The 24,254-nt window shown below is 41.7% G+C and overlaps 3 protein-coding genes, 3 non-coding genes and 2 pseudogenes across 9 annotated transcripts; 6 read left to right on the forward strand and 2 right to left on the reverse strand.

Annotated features, from left to right (window-relative positions):
- Positions 1–325: 325 nt before the first annotated feature.
- Y46B2A.3 (Fibrinogen C-terminal domain-containing protein) lies at positions 326–4,300 on the reverse strand (the record flags this gene model as incomplete). The annotated part of the gene is made up of 5 exons (NM_061434.2): positions 326–519; positions 566–645; positions 968–3,812; positions 3,859–4,041; positions 4,087–4,300. The coding sequence occupies 5 exons, from the start codon at positions 4,298–4,300 to the stop codon at positions 404–406; spliced, it is 3,438 nt and encodes a 1,145-aa protein (NP_493835.1). The 3' UTR covers positions 326–403.
- Positions 4,301–6,212: 1,912 nt separating this feature from the next.
- On the forward strand, positions 6,213–9,098 carry fbxc-51 (F-box C protein). Its single transcript, NM_061435.8, has 4 exons — positions 6,213–6,297; positions 6,651–7,036; positions 7,205–8,102; positions 8,824–9,098. Exons 1-4 carry the CDS (start codon positions 6,230–6,232, stop codon positions 8,996–8,998), a joined length of 1,527 nt encoding a protein of 508 aa, NP_493836.1. The 5' UTR covers positions 6,213–6,229; the 3' UTR covers positions 8,999–9,098.
- A 1,512-nt stretch (positions 9,099–10,610) lies between these two features.
- alg-2 (Protein argonaute-1) lies at positions 10,611–17,284 on the forward strand (the record flags this gene model as incomplete). Of its 2 annotated transcripts, NM_182192.6 has the most annotated exons (7): positions 10,611–10,665; positions 11,559–11,661; positions 12,259–12,432; positions 12,502–12,842; positions 13,134–14,195; positions 14,427–15,385; positions 15,837–17,284. In NM_182192.6, the coding sequence occupies 7 exons, from the start codon at positions 10,611–10,613 to the stop codon at positions 15,873–15,875; spliced, it is 2,733 nt and encodes a 910-aa protein (NP_871992.1). In that variant the 3' UTR covers positions 15,876–17,284. The 2 variants fall into 2 exon arrangements, with proteins under 2 accessions (NP_871992.1, NP_493837.1); NM_061436.6 differs by lacking the exon at positions 10,611–10,665 and having other exon boundaries at positions 15,837–16,357.
- Positions 11,051–11,179, forward strand: T07D3.12. The gene has a single exon (NR_101657.1). It is a non-coding gene; the product is annotated as an Unclassified non-coding RNA T07D3.12 (non-coding RNA).
- On the forward strand, positions 12,886–13,086 carry T07D3.11. Its single transcript, NR_050821.1, has one exon. It is a non-coding gene; the product is annotated as an Unclassified non-coding RNA T07D3.11 (non-coding RNA).
- Positions 12,886–13,086, reverse strand: T07D3.10. The gene has a single exon (NR_050822.1). It is a non-coding gene; the product is annotated as an Unclassified non-coding RNA T07D3.10 (non-coding RNA).
- Positions 17,285–17,920: 636 nt separating the features above from the next.
- On the forward strand, positions 17,921–21,393 carry T07D3.6 (annotated as a pseudogene). The gene is made up of 10 exons: positions 17,921–18,045; positions 18,190–18,259; positions 18,311–18,567; positions 18,617–18,742; positions 18,787–18,914; positions 18,962–19,088; positions 19,314–19,562; positions 19,612–19,761; positions 20,897–21,006; positions 21,062–21,393. Coding segments are annotated over exons 1-10 (1,674 nt in total).
- Positions 21,394–21,975: 582 nt separating this feature from the next.
- On the forward strand, positions 21,976–23,548 carry T07D3.5 (annotated as a pseudogene). Its single transcript has 4 exons — positions 21,976–21,983; positions 22,910–23,036; positions 23,241–23,350; positions 23,405–23,548. Coding segments are annotated over exons 1-4 (389 nt in total).
- Positions 23,549–24,254: the final 706 nt, after the last annotated feature.

Genomic DNA, 24,254 nt, shown 5'->3' on the forward strand with positions numbered 1-24,254 from the left:
GCCAGAACGGAGCAGGGAAAGCTGAGATACAATCGTTTGAATTCGGTATCTAAGAGTTTCTAAGAGTAGGCGGGCCTGAATGTGTTGCTACCGCATCGCAGGCCTACGGCCTGCTCTGCTTGGAGAAGGGCTAAAGGTGGCCCAAAGTTTCTAAGAGAGAGAACCATAAACGGAAAATTTTGAGCCACTTTCAGCTGAGCTATAAACTCTCAAAGTAGCGTTACATTTTTTGTGACATTTTTTCCACATTTTTTTAGACATTTGTTTTTTTCTGAAAACGGGAAACCATGAACAATCGCGATTTTTGAGAAAGAAAATGGCTGATCAAAATAACCACAAGTTATTTAAAAGACACAAAAAGCAAACAAACAATAATATAATCTTCATTTGAAGACTGATTTGATCAATGGTGGCATAACATCTCTACTGCTGCATTCACTTCTTCGATGCTTTGGATGTTTTGGATGCTTCGGATGTTTTGGACCCTTTGGACGTTGAAGAAACGCTGCTCATCGAATCCTGAAAACACTTTTATTTTAGATATTGTGTTTATAAGCGCACCCACCTTTATGTCCACTGATGAACAGATAGGCGAGAACCATCAGAATGATGAGAAGAACAACTCCAATGATAACTACAACGTATCTGAAAACAAGAGTGATTAGCAATCGGAATATACTCAATTGATAATCACATCATAGTATGCTCTTCCTCATTTTGCATCACATCGGTGATTGGTGGGGGTTTCTTGTCATCACCAACAGTTTGTTGCAATCCAGTGCAATCCCAACACTTTTAAAAGTTGCAATAGTACACTTTAATTTGCATAGTTTACAATTGTATTTCAGTGCACTATTTCAAAATTAGCCAACATTTAGAAAAACGTTCAGAATTCTGAGTGATTTATTGTAAACATTCAATAGGAATCAGTAGTTCATTTTCTCGCATTTGGGGTGTGCCTAGTTACTTTTTGAGGCTCACTTGTCCATCCAGCTGTGGTTGGTCTCTGGGTGAATCCTCGAGAAGTATCACGAGTAGTACCATTGGCTCCGTTTGTCCATCCAGCTGTGGTTGGTCGATGGGTGGGTCCTCGAGTAGTTCCAGGGACTCTCGTTTGTCCACGAGTAATGCCATTGGCTCTAATTGTCCATCCAGCTGCGGTTGGTCGCTGGGTGAATCCTCGAGAAGTACCACTAGTAGTACCATTGGCTCCGTTCGTCCATCCAGCTGCGGTTGGTCGCTGGGTGAATCCTCGAGAAGTACCACTAGTAGTACCATTGGCTCCGTTCGTCCATCCAGCTGCGGTTGGTCGTGGGCGAATCCTCGAGAAGTACCACTAGTAGTACCATTGGCTCCGTTCGTCCATCCAGCTGCGGTTGGTCGCTGGGCGAATCCTCGAGAAGTACCACTAGTAGTACCATTGGCTCCGTTCGTCCATCCAGCTGCGGTTGGTCGCTGGGTGAATCCTCGAGAAGTACCACTAGTAGTACCATTGGCTCCGTTCGTCCATCCAGCTGTGGTTGGTCTCCGGGTGAATCCTCGAGAAGTATCACGAGTAGTACCATTGGCTCCGTTTGTCCATCCAGCTGTGGTTGGTCGATGGGTGGGTCCTCGAGTAGTTCCAGGGACTCTCGTTTGTCCACGAGTAATGCCATTGGCTCTAATTGTCCATCCAGCTGCGGTTGGTCGCTGGGTGAATCCTCGAGAAGTACCACTAGTAGTACCATTGGCTCCGTTCGTCCATCCAGCTATGGTTGGTCTCTGGGTGAATCCTCGAGAAGTACCACTAGTAGTACCATTGGCTCCGTTCGTCCATCCAGCTGTGGTTGGTCTCTGGGTGAATCCTCGAGAAGTATCACGAGTAGTACCATTGGCTCCGTTTGTCCATCCAGCTGTGGTTGGTCGATGGGTGGGTCCTCGAGTAGTTCCAGGGACTCTCGTTTGTCCGCGAGTAATGCCATTGGCTCCGTTCGTCCATCCAGCTATGGTTGGTCTCTGGGTGAATCCTCGAGAAGTACCACTAGTAGTACCATTGGCTCCGTTCGTCCATCCAGCTGTGGTTGGTCTCTGGGTGAATCCTCGAGAAGTACCACTAGTAGTACCATTGGCTCCGTTTGTCCATCCAGCTGTGGTTGGTCTCTGGGTGAATCCTCGAGAAGTACCACTAGTAGTACCATTGGCTCCGTTCGTCCATCCAGCTATGGTTGGTCTCTGGGTGAATCCTCGAGAAGTACCACTAGTAGTACCATTGGCTCCGTTCGTCCATCCAGCTGTGGTTGGTCTCTGGGTGAATCCTCGAGAAGTATCAATAGTAGTACCATTGGCTCCGTTCGTCCATCCAGCTATGGTTGGTCTCTGGGTGAATCCTCGAGAAGTACCACTAGTAGTACCATTGGCTCCGTTCGTCCATCCAGCTGTGGTTGGTCTCTGGGTGAATCCTCGAGAAGTATCACGAGTAGTACCATTGGCTCCGTTTGTCCATCCAGCTGTGGTTGGTCGATGGGTGGGTCCTCGAGTAGTTCCAGGGACTCTCGTTTGTCCGCGAGTAATGCCATTGGCTCCGTTCGTCCATCCAGCTATGGTTGGTCTCTGGGTGAATCCTCGAGAAGTACCACTAGTAGTACCATTGGCTCCGTTCGTCCATCCAGCTGTGGTTGGTCTCTGGGTGAATCCTCGAGAAGTATCAATAGTAGTACCATTGGCTCCGTTCGTCCATCCAGCTATGGTTGGTCTCTGGGTGAATCCTCGAGAAGTACCACTAGTAGTACCATTGGCTCCGTTCGTCCATCCAGCTGTGGTTGGTCTCTGGGTGAATCCTCGAGAAGTATCAATAGTAGTACCATTGGCTCCGTTTGTCCATCCAGCTGTGGTTGGTCTCTGGGTGAATTCTCGAGAAGTATCAATAGTAGTACCATTGGCTCCGTTTCTCCATCCAGCTGTGGTTGGTCTCTGGGTGAATCCTCGAGAAGTATCACGAGTAGTACCATTGGCTCCGTTTCTCCATCCAGCTGTGGTTGGTCGATGGGTGGGTCCTCGAGAAGTATCAATAGTAGTACCATTGGCTCCGTTTGTCCATCCAGCTGTGGTTGGTCTCTGGGTGAATTCTCGAGAAGTATCAATAGTAGTACCATTGGCTCCGTTTGTCCATCCAGCTGTGGTTGGTCGATGGGTGGGTCCTCGAGAAGTATCAATAGTAGTACCATTGGCTCCGTTCGTCCATCCAGCTGTGGTTGGTCTCTGGGTGAATCCTCGAGAAGTATCAATAGTAGTACCATTGGCTCCGTTTGTCCATCCAGCTGTGGTTGGTCTCTGGGTGAATTCTCGAGAAGTATCAATAGTAGTACCATTGGCTCCGTTTCTCCATCCAGCTGTGGTTGGTCTCTGGGTGAATCCTCGAGAAGTATCACGAGTAGTACCATTGGCTCCGTTTCTCCATCCAGCTGTGGTTGGTCTCTGGGTGAATCCTCGAGAAGTATCACGAGTAGTACCATTGGCTCCGTTTGTCCATCCAGCTGTGGTTGGTCGATGGGTGGGTTCTCGAGTAGTTCCAGGGACTCTCGTTTGTCCGCGAGTAATGCCATTGGCTCTAATTGTCCATCCAGCTGCGGTGGGTCGCTGGGTGAATCCTCGGGTAGTTTCATGGGCTTTGATATTTCTATTGGTGTTGGTTGTGCCACGGGTGGACACTTTCCAAGGAGAGCAACAGACCATGTTAACATTGTTTGGCTTATCTGATTGAGACTCAATTCCACACACCACGTGACCCGCTTCACAGAATTGAGCTCTTGTCCACAAGCCACGATCTGCGTTTCCTTAAAACACAATTTTAAATATCACAAGCAACATTTCTGTTAAAACCTGTCAGATTGAATCTCTTGCTTCTCGGTTCAGAACCATCTCCACAGAAAACAGCAATATTGTTAGCTCCGGCAGTGTTGTTCGGCTCAATTTGAAGGGAATATCCAATCACTCTTAGTTTATTGGGACAACGTTGAGAGCTGCTCCATTGGCGTTCTCCTGGAGAGTTCGAAGCTCTTCTGCCTGAAAATTCAATTACATGCTCCAAAACAGTAAATAAATGCTTACTACGATCGCACACAATGGCGATCCCTGTTGGAACGTCGCTCGTATTGACGTTGTACTTGATTTGAATCCCAAAAACTTTTTCAGAAGGGCACAATGAGACGGGTTGCCAGGGACCATCGGAAACCAAACGCTTCAAAGGGTAATACCCTGTTTGATAGGCATGTGCGACAACAAAGACGGTGACCAACACAAGGAGGGACTTGTAGCCGTTCATAATGTTGAGTAATAGATCAAATATTCGAATATTTCTCTCTTTTATACTGTTAAAACGTGGAAACGTGTTCTTTTAAATTTTTAATTAATTTTTTTTTGAATTTCCGTACTAGTTCCATGTCTCAATGACCGATAGACGCATTTTCCACGCTGTTGACTAGCGCGTCAAGCGCGCTAGGCTTCGCAGTAGTTTAAGTTGGAAAACTCGGGAAAATTTTGATCATTTTGAATGAAAACTGATTGAGCCATGGTCATTTGAGATAATATTATTTCTGGGTCTTTTCTATCCGTGTATTCGGGCCTGCGGCCCTCAACCTGGATTATTGGGCTCAGAGTAGGCTTAAAGATTGTCCAATACTTCTATGTGTATTTGGGCCTGCAGCCCTCAATCCGAATTAACTGATCTTTTCAAATACAGACGTAGTCTCATAAAAGTCCTCCAGCCTGCTCTGCTGGAAGTAGGGATAGAAAAAGCCTAAAGTTTCTAAGAGTAAGCAGGCAGCCCTTATCCCTGATTTTTGGATTTGAGTGAAATGAAATAGCATTTGGCCTGTCCTGCTGAGGTTAAAAGTGGCCATAATGTTCAAAAAGTGCGGTCCTCAATATGATTGGAGCTATTGAAACAAATTGCTCAAAAAAAAACGCCAATCCTAAGCTAAGATATAAGTTCTCAAAGTGCAGTCACATTTCTCGGGACACCTCATGTCGAAAACGTGCCCTTATTTTTTATTTCTGTCAAGTGTGCAATTTACGGATTTAATATAGGAACACTTGAAAGCCCGGAAATGTCGGCTGCGGTTCTTGGTTGATTTTTTGTTAATACAAGCTTGAAAAATCTTGTGAGATGTCTTCTACTGTTTCGACATTTTGAAAGGAACCGGGAAAGTGTCGGCTGCAAACAAAGTTGATATTAAAGTCAGCATCCGACATCTCAATGGATGTGGCCAATTTTGAAATGGAAGCCTGTGCTAATGCACCATGATAAACCCGAATAAAAGGGCACTGAAGATCAATTTTCATTCTTTTTTTCGCATTTTTGGCGACCCAATATCTACCAATTTTCCAGCGTAAAGTTAATTTTCTGCCTGTTTTTTTTTTGCAAACACGGCAAATGTTGTAAACAACATATTAGTATCAAGGTCAGATTTGGTCCAAACCAGCATGATTCTTGCCCCCCTCTACCCTAAAATAGTTTGTCAAATAGAAGCCTCAATTGATTTTTCACATGAAAATTTTTCAAATACCAACTTAAAAATATCATAACTCAGCTGAAAGTTGAGCTAGCAAAAAGTTTTCCACCAACAAAATGTTTGAAAATTAATTTGAAATATTTTTGTAGTTGACAACTTTTCAATAGCTCAATTTTCAGCGGAGTTATGAGCTTTTGAACTAATTTTTCACAAAAAAAATCTATAGAATCTCTTTTATTCTAATTCTCCATTCACATCAAGTAGTCCGGGTACGTGTAGGCTCTCTATAGAGGACCGATGCTCAAGGTCAACAGAGATAAACATTCCCGCCCCGTCTGCGACAGATGGACAGAGGTCACCTAGTTATTTAGGGTAGTCTAATGGTCCCTATTGCCTCTCCAACGGGGGTATGTAATAGGGGGAAGACGGACAATTATTGGGTATTTTCCACAAGTTTTGAACTATTTTTTGGCTGTTTTGTCCGATTTCTGACAATTTTTGGACTATTTCTAGCTATTTTTCGACTATTTTTTTATATTTTCGTTGAAATTTTGCTATTTTTGGCTACACTCTGGCAATATTTTACTACTTTCGAATGCAGCTTTACTACTTTTTGGAAATTTGTTTACTAGATCATAGTCATTTTTTGTCAGTTTTTCACAATTTTCTCGTTTCTTTCAACGTTTTTCTCACTTTTCGCACCAATTTCCCACTTTTTTACAGGTAATAAATACCTACATATGAGCTTAACACCACTCCCATATGAGTGCCAGAAATGTGTACTACAGTTCTTTGAAGCTAATAGGAGGTATGCTTTTATTTTTTTTTGGAATTCTGATTGTAGAGCTGAAAAAAGTTTTTGAAAAGCTATTAAAGTTTAAAAAGAGTTTGGAATATATTTTAGTAGGTTACTTTTTCAGAGCAAAAGTTGATAAATTTACAGTCGATGCATCATGTTTTCCTCAACTTTAACAGCTCAAAATTCAATTTTCTTTGTGTAAAAATTTATTAAAACGGGCTTCGGTAGAAGTATAATAACTTAAGCAATTTTCTGTCGATGAACCATGTTTTGCTCAAATTTTGAGCCGTTCCTAGAAGTGGGGCAGCTACCAATATTATTTTTACTTTTAAACACCTATCAACCTACTTAAAATATTCCAGATTTAAATTAGTGGAACGATGTGACTCCCTAAAAGCAGCCGACAAAGCTGCTCCCCTCCACATCTACAAGCTCTACATGAATCCCCGTGTCATCCGAATCAACCGACATAGGTACACGTTAGGACTGCTCCGCCACCTACCGAAAGACCATGTCTACTATAGTCCATATATCAACAATGTGAACTTAGATGGAGGTGCTGCCTATGATATGGATCAGTATGGGCTTAAGGATCCCCGCTGCAATGAGGTTTTGAGCCCTGGAGATTTGAAAGTTGAAAGCAAGGAAAAAATTAATAATATGGAGGATATGACAATGGAGATGTTGCAATTTGCAATGCGGGATTTTATAAGACCACAGGGGCGGATGCAGGTGCAGCAGAGGGAAGGTAGGTGATAAGGAGTCCAGTGATATGTCGGCTGCTGTTTAAGAAAATTTAGAGCACTATCTCAGTTGACAAATTTGTGATAGCTTGATTTCTAGCTGAAATATGATAGCTTAAAGTGTTTCGGCGGCCAATTTTTGTTTCGGAAAATCTCAAAAATATATTTTTCAGACCCTGAAAGCTCTTCCGAAGATGATGAGGATGAAGCAGAAGATCTTCCAGCAGAAGGATCAGATGATGAAGACGATGACCCCCAGGAAGCTCAGATCCGGCGTATCCTCGGCGACGCTTACCTCCCAAGAGCACGCTATTCATCTTCAGAATCCGAAGCATCTGAATCCGAAGACGAGCCAGACATAGATCCAGCAGTCACCGACCAACTCGAAGCATACACGAATCCATACAGCTGGCGAGAGGAAAATGAACCAGCTCCATACAGATTTGGCATCAGATTCCAAAGGATGAACTTAGACTTCAGGCGGGACAGGGAGACTTTCCATGGGATCATTGAGTATCTGGATTATAACAAGAAAATGTATGATGCGATGAAGTATATCACAGAGAAGTTGTTCGGAAAAAGAGCTCACCCAATTGTGATAAAGACCCTGGAGCTTGGTGATGCAGGTGGGGTCTACCGACTCCCCGAGAATTTTAAAGTGAAAGTTTCCAATATGAGATTTGGTACGGAGTTCGGACTGCTTTGGGATGGTCTGAACAGTATTTTCCACGAGAGCACTCTGCCTTTCAAGAGCTTGCATATGCCTCTAGAGCACGACCACCCAGTTATCCATGCCACCCAGCGTCTGGTTATCGGAACTGAGAAAATGTTTGGGGAGAACTTTGCCTGGATCCCTTTCCTACTGAAGCTTCCACAGAAGAATGTCTACATGCTTCATAGTCCACTGTTCCATCATGACTATGTGCAGCTGATTGATAATTGGATCGAGACACCGAAGAGTATTGGGACCTGCTTTACGTTTGGTGTTAAGCAGTATCACGCCACCCAATCCACATTGAACTTGCTCGGGGATCATCCGATGGTTGTGAGCAAGAGGATGGAGGGAGTAGAGTAAGTTCGCAAAATTCAGGATGCATCGATGCACCAGCTGGAAATTTGGAGCTCCGATGCACCATGTTTTTAGGGAAAAGTCGACAAAAAATCTTCATTTAGTTTTTATTTGAACATTGCACTGATATGTAATACATCGAAATTTGAGTTTGAGGCTCTTTAAATAGATACAAACTACCTCACTTGTGCTTTTTCGAACTTTTCAAAAGCCCGTGAAGTGTCGGCCGCTGTAACTTTTCTCCTGGTAGAGCTAGTGGAAAGTTGTCAACTACAAGATTGTAGATGCTATTATTTGCAACGGTTTTGCAGTTGAGCAATTTTATGAAAGTAGTTGGGTTTTTGAGTTATGCTCTTTCGAAATTAGTTGTTTTTTTTTTGCAAAATTATCCAAAAACTAAAACTCAAATTTCTAACAACTTTTACAAAAACTTTCGTGTTGCAAATGCGTTGCAAAAATTCTGACTTACAATTTCAAATTTTTCTGTGGCAGAACCTGTTCTGCGGCGCGCAGGTTCGATTTTATGCAAAAATTTTTTTTTGAAGTTTAGCATTACACCTCAACTATGGAGGCTTATATCTTGATGGAAAATTGTTTACTGGCAAAATAATAAATATTACTTTCACTATAATTTTTTATTAAATATTCTAAAATTATCTAATGTACATACTAGTTTATAAACTTCCAAAGTTGGACTCTTCCCAAATTTTCCTTTTTTTCCAGCTGCACCGAATTCCCTCACTGCTTCAACATCCCGCTGACCTATGAATCCGAGCTTAATGTCTACGGTAAGAAGAGAACTGAAAACTTGGACCCTTTGGAGTTTATGCCACATGTCAGTTGGTGCCTGGTCTTCGAAGTGATGCCAATTGGAAGCGCTTTACCATTGGAGGACTGATTTTTCAATTTGCTAATTTTTTTTTTCAATTATGTCTTGTTGTCGTGTTTTTGATAATCTGAAATTTGTTGCGTGGATTTTAATAAAATGTTTTTTTGGTACTAAAAATGTTCCTAAATTTTTCTATATTTTGCTAGTTACCGGCTCAACGAAGGTGGTATATTTTAAAATCTGAATATCTGTAAATCTACAAAAGTTAGCAAAAGATTGTCAATTAACAAAATAATCTACGCAAATTGTTCTATAAGTTGTTAATTTACAAATTTTTTGTAGCTCAACTTTGAGCATAGTTATGATAGCTCTAAGTAGGGACAGGTTACCTGATTTTTATCAATTTTAAAACTTAAATATCTCCAAAAGCATCAAAGCTAATAAAAAATGTTGGGTATCTACGTGTACCTTACCCTTAACGTGGATATGAAGATCGTGTAACGTGAACTCATTATCTATGTATACTAACTTTCTATTTATTCCTTAGTTATGTAATAATAAACTACTCGTCTTCGCCTCCTTGTTCGGCCTCGAATATATAACATTGGCGATCAGGATCTTTCGGGCTCACTGCACCACTGACTTCATGCACATGTCTACTTAGAAGAAAAGACCTCTGAGGTATTGTTTTGATCTACACATGTCTACTGGGAAGAAAAGACCTCTGAGGTGGATCAGGTCAGCTTTGGGAAGAGGCACCTGCCGTGCTCTCTGCAGTTGCAGTCAAGGTGGACAGGAGCGGCTTCTGGTTTGAAGTCGAAAAGAAGAAGGAATCATTGCTCAACTCTTTTGAAGATGCGAGTGAAGGCCACCTATGCGTTTCAAATGCTCAGTCATTGGACGATTGCACAAATTGTTATTGGTCATAACATGATCCACAACCAGGAACTGGGATACAACAGGTTGATGGTGGAACAGGCGGAATCAGTGTGGATGATTCAAGGTTGGGTCTAATATTCAGGCAGCAACGTTTTTTTAGTCTGTTGGTGAAGGGTGGATAGACATCAAAAATATTTCGATTGGTACGGGAAGTGTGGCTAACTTGGAACCCGCAATTGGAGGATGTGAACACCGAAGTACCGTGTGCAAAGGATTGGCAATATCGACGGTCACACTGGAGGGTGGTCCGTGAGAACCTCAGAAGACATTCGTGGATGGCTCCTCACCAAAGCTCTCGTTTGTCATTGAAGAGGGGAGATGTTGGGTATCTACGTGTACCTAACCCTTAACGTGGATATGAAGATCGTGTAACGTGAACTCATTATCTATGTATACTAACTTTCTATTTATTCCTTAGTTATGTAATAATAAACTACTCGTCTTCGCCTCCTTGTTCGGCCTCGAATATATAACAAAAAATTAATAACAGGCAAAATGATTTACACAACTTTCTCTATATTTTCTTAGTTGACAACTTTTTAATATCTCAACTTACCGCAGAGTTATGACGGCTCAAACTAACCTTGGCTCGCTGCCAATTTTCCCACGTTCCTCCTCCTCCTCCCCCTACCCGAACAGTCTGCCCCCAAAACTGTGTCTGCGTCTCCTTATCGCGTCCCGTCATCTAACACTCCCAACGGACCGTCTTCCCACCTGTCAATTTCCCTGTTTCTCTGCGTCTATGTTCCCTCTGCCTGTACACAATGGTCCTAGACTTGGAAAATTATCGATTTTCGGTTAGTGGTCCGAGATTACCCGCGCGCGCGCATTTTTGAGAGGCCAGCTGTGTTGGTCAATCGTTTTTCTTGCGATTAGGGGGTTTCTCTTTTCATTTTCTCAGTTTTAAAAATAGTTTTCATTTTTAATTTTGATTTTTCTCATTAAAACTTTAAAAAGCTTAAAGTTTTCTCTAATTTATTAAGTTTAACATTTAGAAAATAAGATTTTCAACCCAAATTTCCATATGAAAATCGAAATTTTATCCCCTATACAATTCAAATTCCCCACGCTCCCCAACCCTTTTCTAATTGAGTTTTGGGGTGCATCGAAAAACACGCCAGTGCACCGAAAGTGCGCCAGCTAGCCCGTTGACGGCATTCCTTCCCCCGAGGGAACACCCGCTTTCGCAATGACTTTTGAAGCCGATTTTGGAGGTCTAAACTAGTTTTTTTGAGATTTTAACTAGAAATTCGAAAAATTCAGTTTAAATTCTATATAGATCTTAGGTTTTTTGAGGAATCTAGGTAAATTTTGGATTTACCAATTGGTATAGTAAAGTTAGTGTGGTTTTTTAGATTTTTGAAGTTCTCAGCAAATTTTCCTTTAATTTTGCCAAAATTTTCTATATTTTCCACAGCGAACTTTCAATTTTAAAATACTCTGAACAAATTTACTAAATAAAATCGAAAATTTTTTGGCATTTTATCGATTTTTCTCAAGTTGCCAACTATGTAATAACCTCTATGATTTCAGAGAGATTTTTGATTTTTCCCACTTAAGTATGTCTGCACTTTAAACCAAAAATTATGGGGTTTCATGCTTAAAGTTCACATTTTTTCTGTGTCTGGGTGTGCTGCTCCGTTTTGTTCTTTTTCGTGCAGCTTCTCATTATCAAATAAAATGTTTTCAGAAATGCCCGGCGATTCGCTGACATCGTCGTCTTTCATGCCAGATGGTGGCGCAGAAACGTCGAGCTCTTCACAGTTGGGCGGCTCGGCTCACGGAGCAATTGGGTAAGGTTTTGAATTTTGTGCAAAAGTTTTGACTTAAATCTGAGTTTGGCTCGATGTGGAGCAGGAAGTCTAAGCTTCTGGGCTTGTTAGAGCTGGATTTTGGGCCCAAAAACTATATTTGGAGCCCAGAACTGGGAAACTTAAACCAGAGCCTCTAATAACTTGAATCTAGTGAAAAATCTGACACTTACAAAAAAAACTGAAGTTACTTCAGACTTGGACTTTAAATTTAGAATGTGAGCTCACATTGGCTGAGCTTCAAGTTTTTAGAATTTTGGGCTTTAGCTATAATTCTATTAAAATTTTTAGAGAATGTCCGGAAATTTCAGTCCAAGCTTAAGCTTAAGCCTAGACCTAAGCCTAAACTCACACCTAAGCCTAAGCCTAAACCTACGCCATCAAATTTAAGCCTAAGGTAAATACCACCCGACTAAACCAAAGCCAACTCTTGAGCCTAAATCAAATTCCGACCTTCAGCGTCTGTTGAAGCTTTCAATTTAGACTTAGCCTAGGCAAGCCCAGAAACTTTAGCTCCAGGCCTGATTTTTATTTAGTCTTCCTGTAAGATTCCTGAATCTCTAATTTTCCAATTTTCAGCACAAAACCCGACGCAGGCGTCCAATTCCAGTGCCCAGTCCGTCCGAACCATGGAGTCGAGGGCCGATCCATCCTCCTGCGAGCCAATCATTTTGCAGTACGGATCCCCGGAGGTTCAGTCCAACATTATCAAATTGACGTCTTTCCGGACAAGTGCCCAAGACGGGTTAATCGGTAAGTACTTTTTCTATTGATTCGGGGTTCCCTTCAAAACTTCAGCTCTGAAATTTTAATCATTTTCAGCGAGGTAATCGGCTGCCTGATCTCCTCCTTCTCAAAATATTTCACCAATATTCGACCAGTCTACGATGGAAAGCGTAACATGTACACGCGGGAGCCCCTACCAATTGGCACGGAGCCCATGAACTTTGAGGTGACGCTGCCTGGAGATTCAGCAGTGGAACGGAAGTTCTCAGTGACGATGAAGTGGATCGGTCAGGTCTGTCTGTCAGCTCTGGACGATGCCATGGAAGGTAGAGTGCGGCAGGTTCCACATGAAGCCGTTCAGTCGATCGATGTGATTCTTCGCCACTTGCCAAGTTTGAAGTACACCCCGGTTGGAAGGTCGTTTTTCACACCTCCAGGTAAGATCTCAAGTTGCTTGGTTAAGGATCTAGGACCTAGGATTTAGGATCTAGAGTATAGGATCTACGATCTAGGGTCTAGGATCTAGGATCTAGGATCTAGGATCTAGGATCTAGGATCTAGGGTCTAGGGTCTAGGATCTGGGATCTAGGATCTAGGGTGTAGGATCTAGGATCTAGGATCCAGAATCTAGAATCTAGGATCTAGGCTCTGGGATCTAGGCTCTAGGATCTAGGCTCTAGGCTCCTACGCTCCCAGACAAACTTCAATACTCCAACTATATCTTTTAGGCGTCATGAAGCCCGGCATGCAAATGCACCAGGAGAGCAAACTCGGTGGAGGCCGCGAAGTATGGTTTGGATTCCATCAATCCGTCCGACCATCCCAATGGAAGATGATGCTCAACATTGACGTCTCCGCCACGGCCTTTTACCGCGCGATGCCAGTCATCGAATTCGTCGCCGAGGTGCTCGAGCTCCCAGTCCAAGCTCTCGCCGAGCGTCGGGCCCTCTCCGATGCTCAACGCGTCAAATTCACCAAAGAGATCCGTGGACTCAAGATTGAGATCACCCATTGTGGAGCCGTGCGCCGGAAGTACAGAGTTTGCAACGTCACACGCCGCCCGGCCCAGACCCAGACCTTCCCATTGCAACTGGAGACTGGCCAAACTATTGAGTGTACTGTAGCCAAGTACTTCTTTGACAAGTACCGTATCCAGCTGAAGTACCCCCACCTTCCATGCCTCCAAGTCGGTCAGGAGCAGAAGCATACGTACCTGCCACCAGAGGTCTGCGATATTGTTCCAGGACAGCGTTGTCTGAAGAAGCTCACCGATGTGCAGACGTCCACCATGATCAAGGCCACGGCTCGTTCCGCTCCAGAGCGTGAGCGTGAGATTTGTAAGCTAGTAAGCAAGGCTGAGCTCTCCGCGGATCCATTTGCTCATGAATTCGGAATCACTATCAATCCAGCAATGACTGAAGTCAAGGGACGTGTGCTCTCGGCTCCGAAGCTTCTCTATGGAGGTCGTCATCGTGCCACAACTGCCCTTCCGAACCAGGGAGTCTGGGATATGCGCGGGAAGCAGTTCCACACTGGAATGGAAGTCCGTACCTGGGCGATTGCATGCTTTGCTCAGCAATCTCATGTCAAGGAAAATGATCTCAGGATGTTCACGACTCAATTGCAAAGGATCTCTACCGACGCTGGAATGCCAATCATCGGTACCCCTATGTTCTGCAAATATGCTTCTGGAGTGGAGCAGGTGGAGCCGATGTTCAAGTACTTGAAGCAGACCTATTCGGCGATTCAGTTGATTGTGGTGGTGCTGCCAGGAAAGACTCCGATCTATGGTAAGTTGATTAATTGTAGGTGAAAGTTCTAGGGTGTTGGTGTAAGCTTTACGCTCCTAGGTTCCAAGGATCTAGATCTTAGATCATGGAGTCCTGGGATCCTAAGCTGCTAGGCTCTTGGAATCCTAGGTTCCAAGGATCTATGGCCTAGATCATTGGGCTCTGAATCTTGGGACCAAGATCATCTATATCCTTACCTCTTCAACCCCATCTGAAGCTCTATATTTTCAGCCGAAGTGAAACGCGTCGGAGACACCGTCCTCGGAATCGCCACCCAGTGCGTCCAGGCCAAGAACGCCATCCGAACCACCCCGCAGACACTCTCCAACCTCTGTCTCAAGATGAATGTGAAGCTTGGTGGAGTCAACAGCATCCTCCTGCCAAACGTGCGTCCACGGATCTTCAACGAGCCCGTCATCTTCCTGGGTTGCGACATCACCCATCCAGCAGCCGGTGATACCCGTAAGCCATCCATCGCCGCAGTGGTAGGATCTATGGATGCTCACCCGAGTAGATATGCGGCAACAGTTCGGGTCCAGCAGCACCGTCAGGAGATCATTACGGATCTGACATATATGGTTCGAGAGTTGCTTGTCCAGTTCTACCGTAACACGAGGTTCAAGCCAGCCCGAATTGTGGTCTACAGAGATGGAGTGTCTGAGGGTCAACTCTTCAATGTGCTCCAATATGAGCTCCGCGCAATTCGTGAAGCTTGTGTGATGCTTGAGAGTGGATACCAGCCAGGAATCACATTTATCGCTGTGCAAAAGAGACATCACACAAGGCTCTTCGCCGCGGATAAAGCTGATCAAGTAGGAAAAGCATTCAACATCCCACCAGGAACAACTGTAGATGTGGGAATCACGCATCCAACGGAATTCGACTTCTTCCTCTGCTCCCACGCTGGTATCCAAGGAACATCCCGACCATCTCACTACCATGTGCTCTGGGATGACAATGATCTGACGGCCGACGAGCTTCAACAGTTGACCTACCAAATGTGTCATACCTATGTAAGATGCACGAGGTCTGTGTCGATCCCGGCGCCGGCGTACTATGCACATCTGGTGGCGTTCCGTGCTCGTTATCACTTGGTCGATAGGGATCATGGATCCGGAGAGGAAGGATCACAACCTTCGGGGACGTCGTCGGAGGATACAACATTGTCAAGCATGGCCAAGGCCGTACAGGTGAGCATTGTTTGGATTTTGAGATAGAGTGTAGGCAGAAGCATAGAGCTAGGATCTGGGCCTAGATTATTTATCTAGACTGAGATCAGGATCTGGGCTGAGGCTTGAGGCATAGGAGCCTAGGAGTCTAGAAGCGCAGTCCTTGAAGCATAGACCAAGACCCAGACCTAGACCTAGACCTATACCGAGAACTAGACCTAGACCTAGACCTAGACCTGGACCTAGACCTAGACCTAGACCTAGACCTAGACCTAGACCTAGACCTAGACCTAGACCTAAACCTAGACCTAGACCTAGACCTAGACCTAAACCTAGAACTAGACCTAAACCTTGATCTAGACCTTGATCTAGACCTAGACCTAGACCTAGACCTACACCTACACCTACACCTACACCTACACCTACACCTATACCCACGCTTTCCTAACCTACTAATTTCAACTTTTTCCAGGTTCATCCCGACTCGAACAACGTCATGTATTTTGCCTAAGTCTCCAACTACGGATTCTCTGCCATTTCACAGCCACTTGTTATCTATGCATCTCGATTTTCATTTTTCCCGTTTCCTCTGCCCCCTGAGATTTTCATGTTTTTCCTTCCCCTAATTATCAATATCAATCAATACTTTAATATCTTTCAAGCCCAGGTTTATAATATTTCCAATTATGTTAGGTGTTTAATTTTCACCAAGTTTTTTTTCCATTTTTTTCCAAATTTCTTGAGCCATTTTCCATACTAGCCACACAATGCTTTTTCGATCCTCCAAATACTTTCCATTTGTGTCTTTATCCCCCTCTGCTCTAATTAAATACGACCTTATCACTCAATTGGTACACTTTGTTGTAAACTGTCTTTCTCTTAGTATCTGAAAAAAAACCTCATGATTGTCCTGTTTTTCAACCCACCCCCACCCACAATGCCTTTTTGTGTTTCCCAATGGCAAGTCCAACAGAATAAAGTGATATTTTGGAACCCACAGGATGTCCGCTGCTATTAGGGGGCCCGTAAGATGGGCGCTGTTTCTGTACGCCAGTGAGATGTCCGCTGCTTCTAGAACACCATTAGATGTCGGCTGCTCTATTGGGCTCGGGGCATGTCCGCTGCTTTAGCAAACGCTGCTCTATTAAGCCCGTATGATGTCCGCTGCTATTAGGGAACCTGTGGGATGTCCACTGCTTCTAAAAGCCTGATTGTCTCCTACTTTGCACCAGTGATCCCGTAAGATGCCCGCTGCTTCTGAGAACCCATAAGATGTCTGCTGCTGTTCAATATGCCCGTAAAACAGGATCTCAACGTCTTTATTTTGTTATACCACGTTACTATTTTCCAAGTTAGATGTACTGCTTTCTTCTCTCGACCTCTGCTGTCTCACATTCCTGCCTCTCCTCCCATGAAATCCTCTTCCGCGTTGGTCGTATAGAGGATCATATCCACCTCCGTAATAGATTCCGTTACCAATACGACAACAGAATCGAACTCCCATGTATATGAAGCCAACGCAGATTGTCACAACAACCACTACCGTTAAAATTGTACCGAAGCCATCCATATCGTCGCCATGACTCATTTGCTTGACTCGATGCGAGATGTCTTTTCTTCTTTTCTATTGTCGTTCCCCTTCTTTTCTATTGTCGTTCCCCTTTGGAACAGTATAGTTCACAATGTATCAACATTCCTTTCCCCCTCCCAGGTTATGAACCTCATAAACCAACAAATCTCATTTTTTTAAATTTCTCGTTGATTTATCCTCTTCTGTCAAATAGTATTTACTTTTCATACTTAAGATGGACTCTGACGGGTCTTTCTTATTTTATGTGTTATTCGATTTTCCCCGTTGATCTTCTATGTATTACATTTTGTTACTATTTATCAAATTTCGAATAAACAAACAAAACAATTTTATAGGTATATATGGTATATATAGGTATAGGTATATATAGGTATATATTGTGGGCAGAAAATTGCCTGCCTACCTTGTGCCTACCTATCACCAATTTTCCTAGAAAATGTCGGACTATAAAAAACAAGAGCGAGTCGCTGACAGCACCAGGCAGGCACGTAGGCAGGCAAGCCAACTTGATGGAAAACCGCAACTCACCATTTTCACCATTTCGCAGACCGATTGTAATTTAGAAATAAAAATCAAAGCTTTTTTTAGTTCTTCTCAAGCTGGCAGATTTTCTACTACAATTTATAAAAATCTCCAGAAAATCAACAGAAAATCTCGGCTTCAAACTGGGTTTTATTCTTGAAATACTGACAAAAAAATCTGATGGCTTGCAAATTGTGAACGTCAAGTTTTATTGGACTGATGTTTTGGGTCTGTCTCGCATTAAAACATGTAATTCCGCATTGCAATCATGTCGGAAGATGTCACTGCTTTTTTATGACCTGAACATTATAGATTTATAGTACAGACAAGTCTTTTAACATTCTATGGTTTTTGGACACAGAACAGAAGCCGGAAAAAAAGACTTTGAATGGTTTTTTTAAACAATTGAGCCTTGTTAAGATATAACTTGCCAACCCTGTTGCGGACATGGTGCATCGACAAATTTTTTATCAAGCTATTTGCATCCGAGATACAAGCTGTTCAAAGCTCTGGAGCATGGTGCATCGACTTGAAACTGCTATGCCAATTTTGACAGCTCATTTCGAAGGTTCTGTTTTTGAGTTATACAAACATTTTCACTTCCAGCCATAAACTTCGCATTTCCTCAATTTCATATATTGAATAGAGAGCCAACAAAGTGGCGTCCCGTTGTACTCCTCCGGAACTGATATGATTCTTATCAAATTTATAGGCCATCTACACTATTGCAACGTCTAGAAAATCAAAAAATCAAAACGCAGTTGGAGAACAAAACGCAACATGTGGGTACCCCTTGATAATTCTTGTTAACATGTCAATAACCTGGAATTAAGTAATGCTCGTGTCGTTTCCCCATAATATGTCGGCTGCTCCAAATGACCAACACGTTACAAGTCTGTGCTATAAGATGTCGGCCGCTAACTCAAACAGTTTTCTCAGGATTTGCAAACGCAAAAAGACTTTATTTTTCCTCTTTCTTGTTTTAATATTATTTCTACTACATATTTGCTTCCAAAAGTCGAGAAAACAAAAGTTTACATATTCGCAAAATGTGACACTACTGCCAAACAATACTCGGGTTCCAATTTACGTGAGCAACATTTTTCCTACACATACAGATGTTTTAAATTTTATTTCAGCATCCTACCTGCATTTCCATCCTGAGCCAGATGAAGCTCCCGGTGCCATTTTTAATTATTGATATTGATTTTTTAAAAATGTTGGATAATAATGTTTGCAAATGGAGTTCAGAGAGGGTTATAAAAGTTGAAATTTTCTTAAATTTCGATTTAAAAAATTATTATTTCAGGTCGCTGTAAATTTAAATCACTCTCCCATAACATACTTAAATTCAAAATTGGACATAATTTTCTACGAAAACGACCCTCTCAGGGATTACTTGGATCTAAAATCAGAAGTTCGGAGGCTGATTCCTAAGTAATTTATTTTTGAAATCCTAAATAATTTTGGAAATTTTTTTTCAGAAAATTTCAGACTCACTGGGTTGACAATATAGAAATTCCGACGAATATCAAGCAGTTCTCTGAATTTTGGAAGCGCTCAAAGTTTATTGATTGTTTGAAATTAAAAGTTCCACGAGAAGAATCTTATGTAAGTGAAACGGAATTACGTACCTACCTCATGCCTGCCAGCGTACGTCCATAATTTATGTTGATCTGTTTGCCTCAAGCCTACCTACGTGCCTACCTCATGCATGTTTACCTGCGTGCCAACCTTGTGTTGTCTGCCTATCACATGCCTACCTACGTACCTACCTGAGTCTTTACCTCATGCCTATCTACTTACATATCTCACGAAAAAGTTATAGATCTTCAGGTCTTCATGCCAGCGGAAGCAGCTGTAAATGAGCTCGCGCAGCTCCGCGACGAGCTCATCGAGTTCGAAATGTACCCATTTCTCAGCGGCGGGACATTTCTCGGCTGGTACCGTGAGTGCTCAATCATTCCGCACACTACCGACATGGATTTAATGGTTTTTGTGGAGGATTATAATCCAAGCTACGTGGAATTGTTGCAGCGTCCCAGGAACCCGTCTAGTTTCAGATTGTCAAGACATTTCGGGATGGTAGTTTTGAGAGAAATTTGGAAATGGGAAGAAAATCGATAAATTTCAGATCGAGGACTCGTTAGAGTTTACTGCACGTCCGAAGGACTTGCTGGAGTACCCAATTGATATTACTTGATATTTATTACTTGATATTAATTGATATTAATTGATATAATTGATAGTACACTGACTCATCATTGGGTTGGAGGACTCAGCCGTGAGTTACTGTAGGGGTACTGTAGGGGTACTGTAGGGGTACTGTAGGGGTACTCTAGGAGTAATTTGGAAATGAACAGAAAGGATGGTATTGTAGGGGTACTGTAGGCCTATCTTGGGAGCAGAGAAGGAGTATTGTAAGGGTTCATACTATAAAGGTTTTGTAGGGGTACTGTTGGGCCACTGCAGAGGTACTAAAGAAGTACTGTAAAATACTATTAGGTCTCCAAATAAGTTCCGGGTCAAAAATCATAACTTTGTTCGCTGCTTATCGATTTTTATGAAACTGTATGAATTTACGTTATCAATCATGATCTTTCATTTGACAATAGTCACAAAATTTTTTGACCGTCCGAAGTGCCCTAACTCGGAGCCAATTTTTTCAGACATGTTTCAGATCTCGGTTCTTTTCAGGTTTCAATTGAGGTTTGTGTGCGGATTTTGCTAAGTTACAATGTAAGAAAACAAAAAAAGTTTGGAAAAAAATCCGTCCAAAAAAATTGTTTTCGTCGGTCGTCAAAAAATCTTCAAAAAAAATTTTGCCGAAAATTCTTGATTTTTAACACAAAAATGATGTAACCATGTGCAAACTATTTTTACACGTACAAAACATTTAAGTTTAACATTTGGATCTTGAGAAATACTCCAAAAACTCAAAAATATTTCAAAAAAGCTATGTTTTCTGTTATTATTTCAGTGTGACGCACTAAATTGAAATGTTTTGTATGTGTAAAAATAGTTTGCACATGGTTACATCATTTTTGTATAAAAAATCAAGAATTTTCGGCAAAATTTTTTTTGAAGATTTTTTGACGACCGACGAAAAAATTTTTTTTGGACGGATTTTTTTCCAAACTTTTTTTGTTTTCTTACATTGTGTACTAAACTTAGCAAAATCCGCACACAAACCTCAATTGAAACCTGAAAAGAAGCGAGATCTGAAAAATGTCTGAAAAAATTGGCTCCGAGTTAGGGCACTTCGGACGACCAAAAAATTTTGTGACTATTGTCAAATGAAAGATCATGGTTGATAACGTAAATTCCCACAGTTCCATAAAAATCGATACGCAGCGAACAAAGTTATGATTTTTGATCCGGAACTTATTTGGAGACCTAATATTTTTATCAAATTCCAGCTGACGGCACCAAATACAAGTACACCTACCCTATCTACGATCCCTGGTGTGCTGCAGACTTTAACGGTCATATTTTCTGGGTCTCTTGCATTCCGCTGGAGAAACTTGTGGTAGGTTTGGAGACTCAAATGTCCTTGCAAAATGAACGTTTTGATGTTTTTTCAGGCAGAATACGGAGAGTTTTGGAATTTGGACCACCAGTCATCTGAATTCGAGTGGAATTTGTCGCACAAGAATGTGAAAAACAATGGAAAATTTACAAAGGAACAGATGAAGACGGTTTATAAAATGTTTGAGAAAAATTTTTAAATTTCCTGTTTAATTTGAAACGTTTAAATTTCAAGAAAAACTCATTCTAAAACAGGAATTCAAAACATTTGCAACATGGTGCATCGACCTGAAACTGCTCTCCCCAATTTTCAAAGCACACTTTGATTGTTCTGTTTTTGAGTTACATGTACAGTTTTATATTTTGTAAAGATAAATTAACGACGGAATTGATGCAATTTTTATCAAAATTTATATGCAGAGGGAAACACCAACTACACTATCTAAAAGTTTAGAAAATCAGAAGATCACAGCTGGGAAACACGAAACGCAACATTTGAGTACCCCTTGATAATTCTTGTTAACATTTTATTAACCTGAAATTGAGCATTTAGCGAAATGTTCTTGTAATTTTCCCATAAAATGTCGGCGGCTCCAGTTGACCAACACTGTACGAGTCTGTCCCATAAGACGTCGGCCGCTAATTCAAATAGTTTTCTCAGAACTTTCTCTCCCCAATTTTCAAAACCCATTTGAATGTTCTGGTTTTGAGTTACACAAACATATTCACTTTCTTCAGAAAGTCATAAACTTGGTATTTCCTCAGTGTTTTGAGAAAAATAAGTCAACAAACGGGCGGTCTCGTAGTACACCTCCGGAACTGATATGATTCTTATCAAATTTATAGGCAGACGGGGGAAACGTCAACTACACTATTCTAACAGTTTAAATATCTTTTTCGTATTTTCTAACTAATCAAAAGTTCAAAAGACCCCATACGGTGGTACGTAAGCTTCTGGTCAACTGGCATAATGTTAATGTAAGTTTCCCATAAAATTAACCTGCGCGGCCGACAATTTACGAGCCTAACCCATACATTGTCCGCTGCTAATTTCTAACAGTTTTTTTTAGTATTTTTCGGCGCAGAAGGTCCATATTCCTCTTTCTTCTCATTCTAGTTCTAATTTTATAAATTTGCTCCCGCATACATTTTTGCATACATTTTTATCTCATGACGCGGACATGCCACAAATGTCTAGTTAGGCTTGTTCAAAAGATACAAAATTTATCTACACATCTACAAGTTAAACTTGCAACTTAGTTAACCAAATTCAAAAGTTATGAGCCGGGGAACTATAATAACCAACGTTTCACACTAAAAAAGCCCAAAAAAATTCGAAAATCATTTTTATCTCATGACGCGGACAAGCTACAAATGTCTAGTTAGGCTTGTTCAAAAGATACAAAATTTATCTACACATCTACAAGTTAAACTTGCAACTTAGTTAACCAAATTCAAAAGTTATGAGCCGGGGAACTATAATAACCAACGTTTCACACTAAAAAAGCCCAAAAAAATTCGAAAATCATTTTTATCTCATGACGCGGACAAGCTACAAATGTCTAGTTAGGCTTGTTCAAAAGATACAAAATTTATCTACACATCTACAAGTTAAACTTGCAACTTAGTTAACCAAATTCAAAAGTTATGAGCCGGGGAACTATAATAACCAACGTTTCACACTAAAAAAGCCCAAAAAAATTCGAAAATCATTTTTATCTCATGACGCGGACAAGCTACAAATGTCTAGTTAGGCTTGTTCAAAAGATACAAAATTTCTCTACACATCTACAAGTTAAACTTACGACTTAGTTACCAACGTTTCACACTAAAAATCATTCCGCAATCATTCCGGTAATTTTGAGAGAAGTTTGGAAATGAAAAAAAAAATCAATAAATTTCAGATAGAGGACTCGTTAGAGTTTACTGCACGTCCGAAGGACTTGCCGGAGTACCCAATTGATGTTTTTATGATGTATAAGGGAGTAGAAAACGGTACACTGACCCATCATTGGGTTGGAGGGCTCAGCCGTGAGTTACTGTAGAGCACTATCGGGGTACTGTAGGCCTACGTTGGGATTAGTGAATGACTATTGTAGAGGTACTATAGAGGTTCAGTAGGAGTACTATAGAAATACTTTAATTTCACTGTGAGGGCTATTGCAGAAATTTACTGTAGGGGTACTGAATGGTACTTTATCGGTACCGCAAAATACTTTTTAAATTGAATTCCAGCGGATGGCACCAAATACAAGTACACCTACCCTATCTACGGCCCCTGGTGTGCTGCAGACCTTAACGGTCATATTTTCTGGGTCTCCTGCACTCCGCTGGAAAAACTTGTGGTAGGTTTGGAGACTACATGGATAAGCTTTTTCTTTTCTTAAAAGTCCTTTCAGGCAGAATACGGAGAGTTTTGGTATTTGGACCGCCATTCGTCTAAATTCGAGTGGAATTCCTCGCACAATAATGTGAAAGAGAATGGGAAATTTAAAAAGGAACAGATGAAGACGGTTTATAAAATGTTTGAGAATAATTTATAGCTTTTCTTTGTAATTTGAACAATTCTGATCTCTGCATTTTTTTGTTTTTGAGTTACAAAAACAGGTTCACTTCTTTCAGACAGAAAAAAATTCGTCATAAACAATTTCATATTTTGTAGAGAAAAATGAACAAATTATAAAATTCGTATCAAAATTTATATGCAGAGGGAGGGAACAATCAACTACACGATTGAAAAGTTAAAACACAGTTGGAGAACATAAAACACGACATGAACCTCATTTTCATCTCTCCAGTTTTGATCACATCAAGGATCGTGGAACTAGCTGGAATATATCAGGAAATAATTTTTGAAAAGTTCAAAAAGTTCATTCACGATCACCTTTGCAGATAACTTTAACACTATATAATATCGTATACTCCACGACAAAGACAAGATCCTAAAAAATGGCCAAAAAACTTCTGATGATCGGAGTCTTCTCCGTTTTCTATTTTCTATTCGCAAGGATCTGCTCAAAGTCCCCCTCCAGTCATCATTGTCGGACGACCCCCAGGACATATTCCTCCTACGGAAGTCATTCCAAGAAGTGGAGGTGTAGTTGGAATGTCGAACCTAGGCGAAGGATCTACAGCTCCTCCATATCTCAAGTTCCCACCAGTTGTTGGACCACCAATCTCCCCACCTCCAAGGCATTTTCCTCCCCCGGTAATCATTGGAGGAGGCGAAGTTGTGATTGGAAAGCCATA

The sequence above is a fragment of the Caenorhabditis elegans genome, chromosome II, assembly GCF_000002985.6.
Source record: "Caenorhabditis elegans chromosome II".
Classification (NCBI taxonomy): Eukaryota; Metazoa; Nematoda; class Chromadorea; order Rhabditida; family Rhabditidae; genus Caenorhabditis; species Caenorhabditis elegans.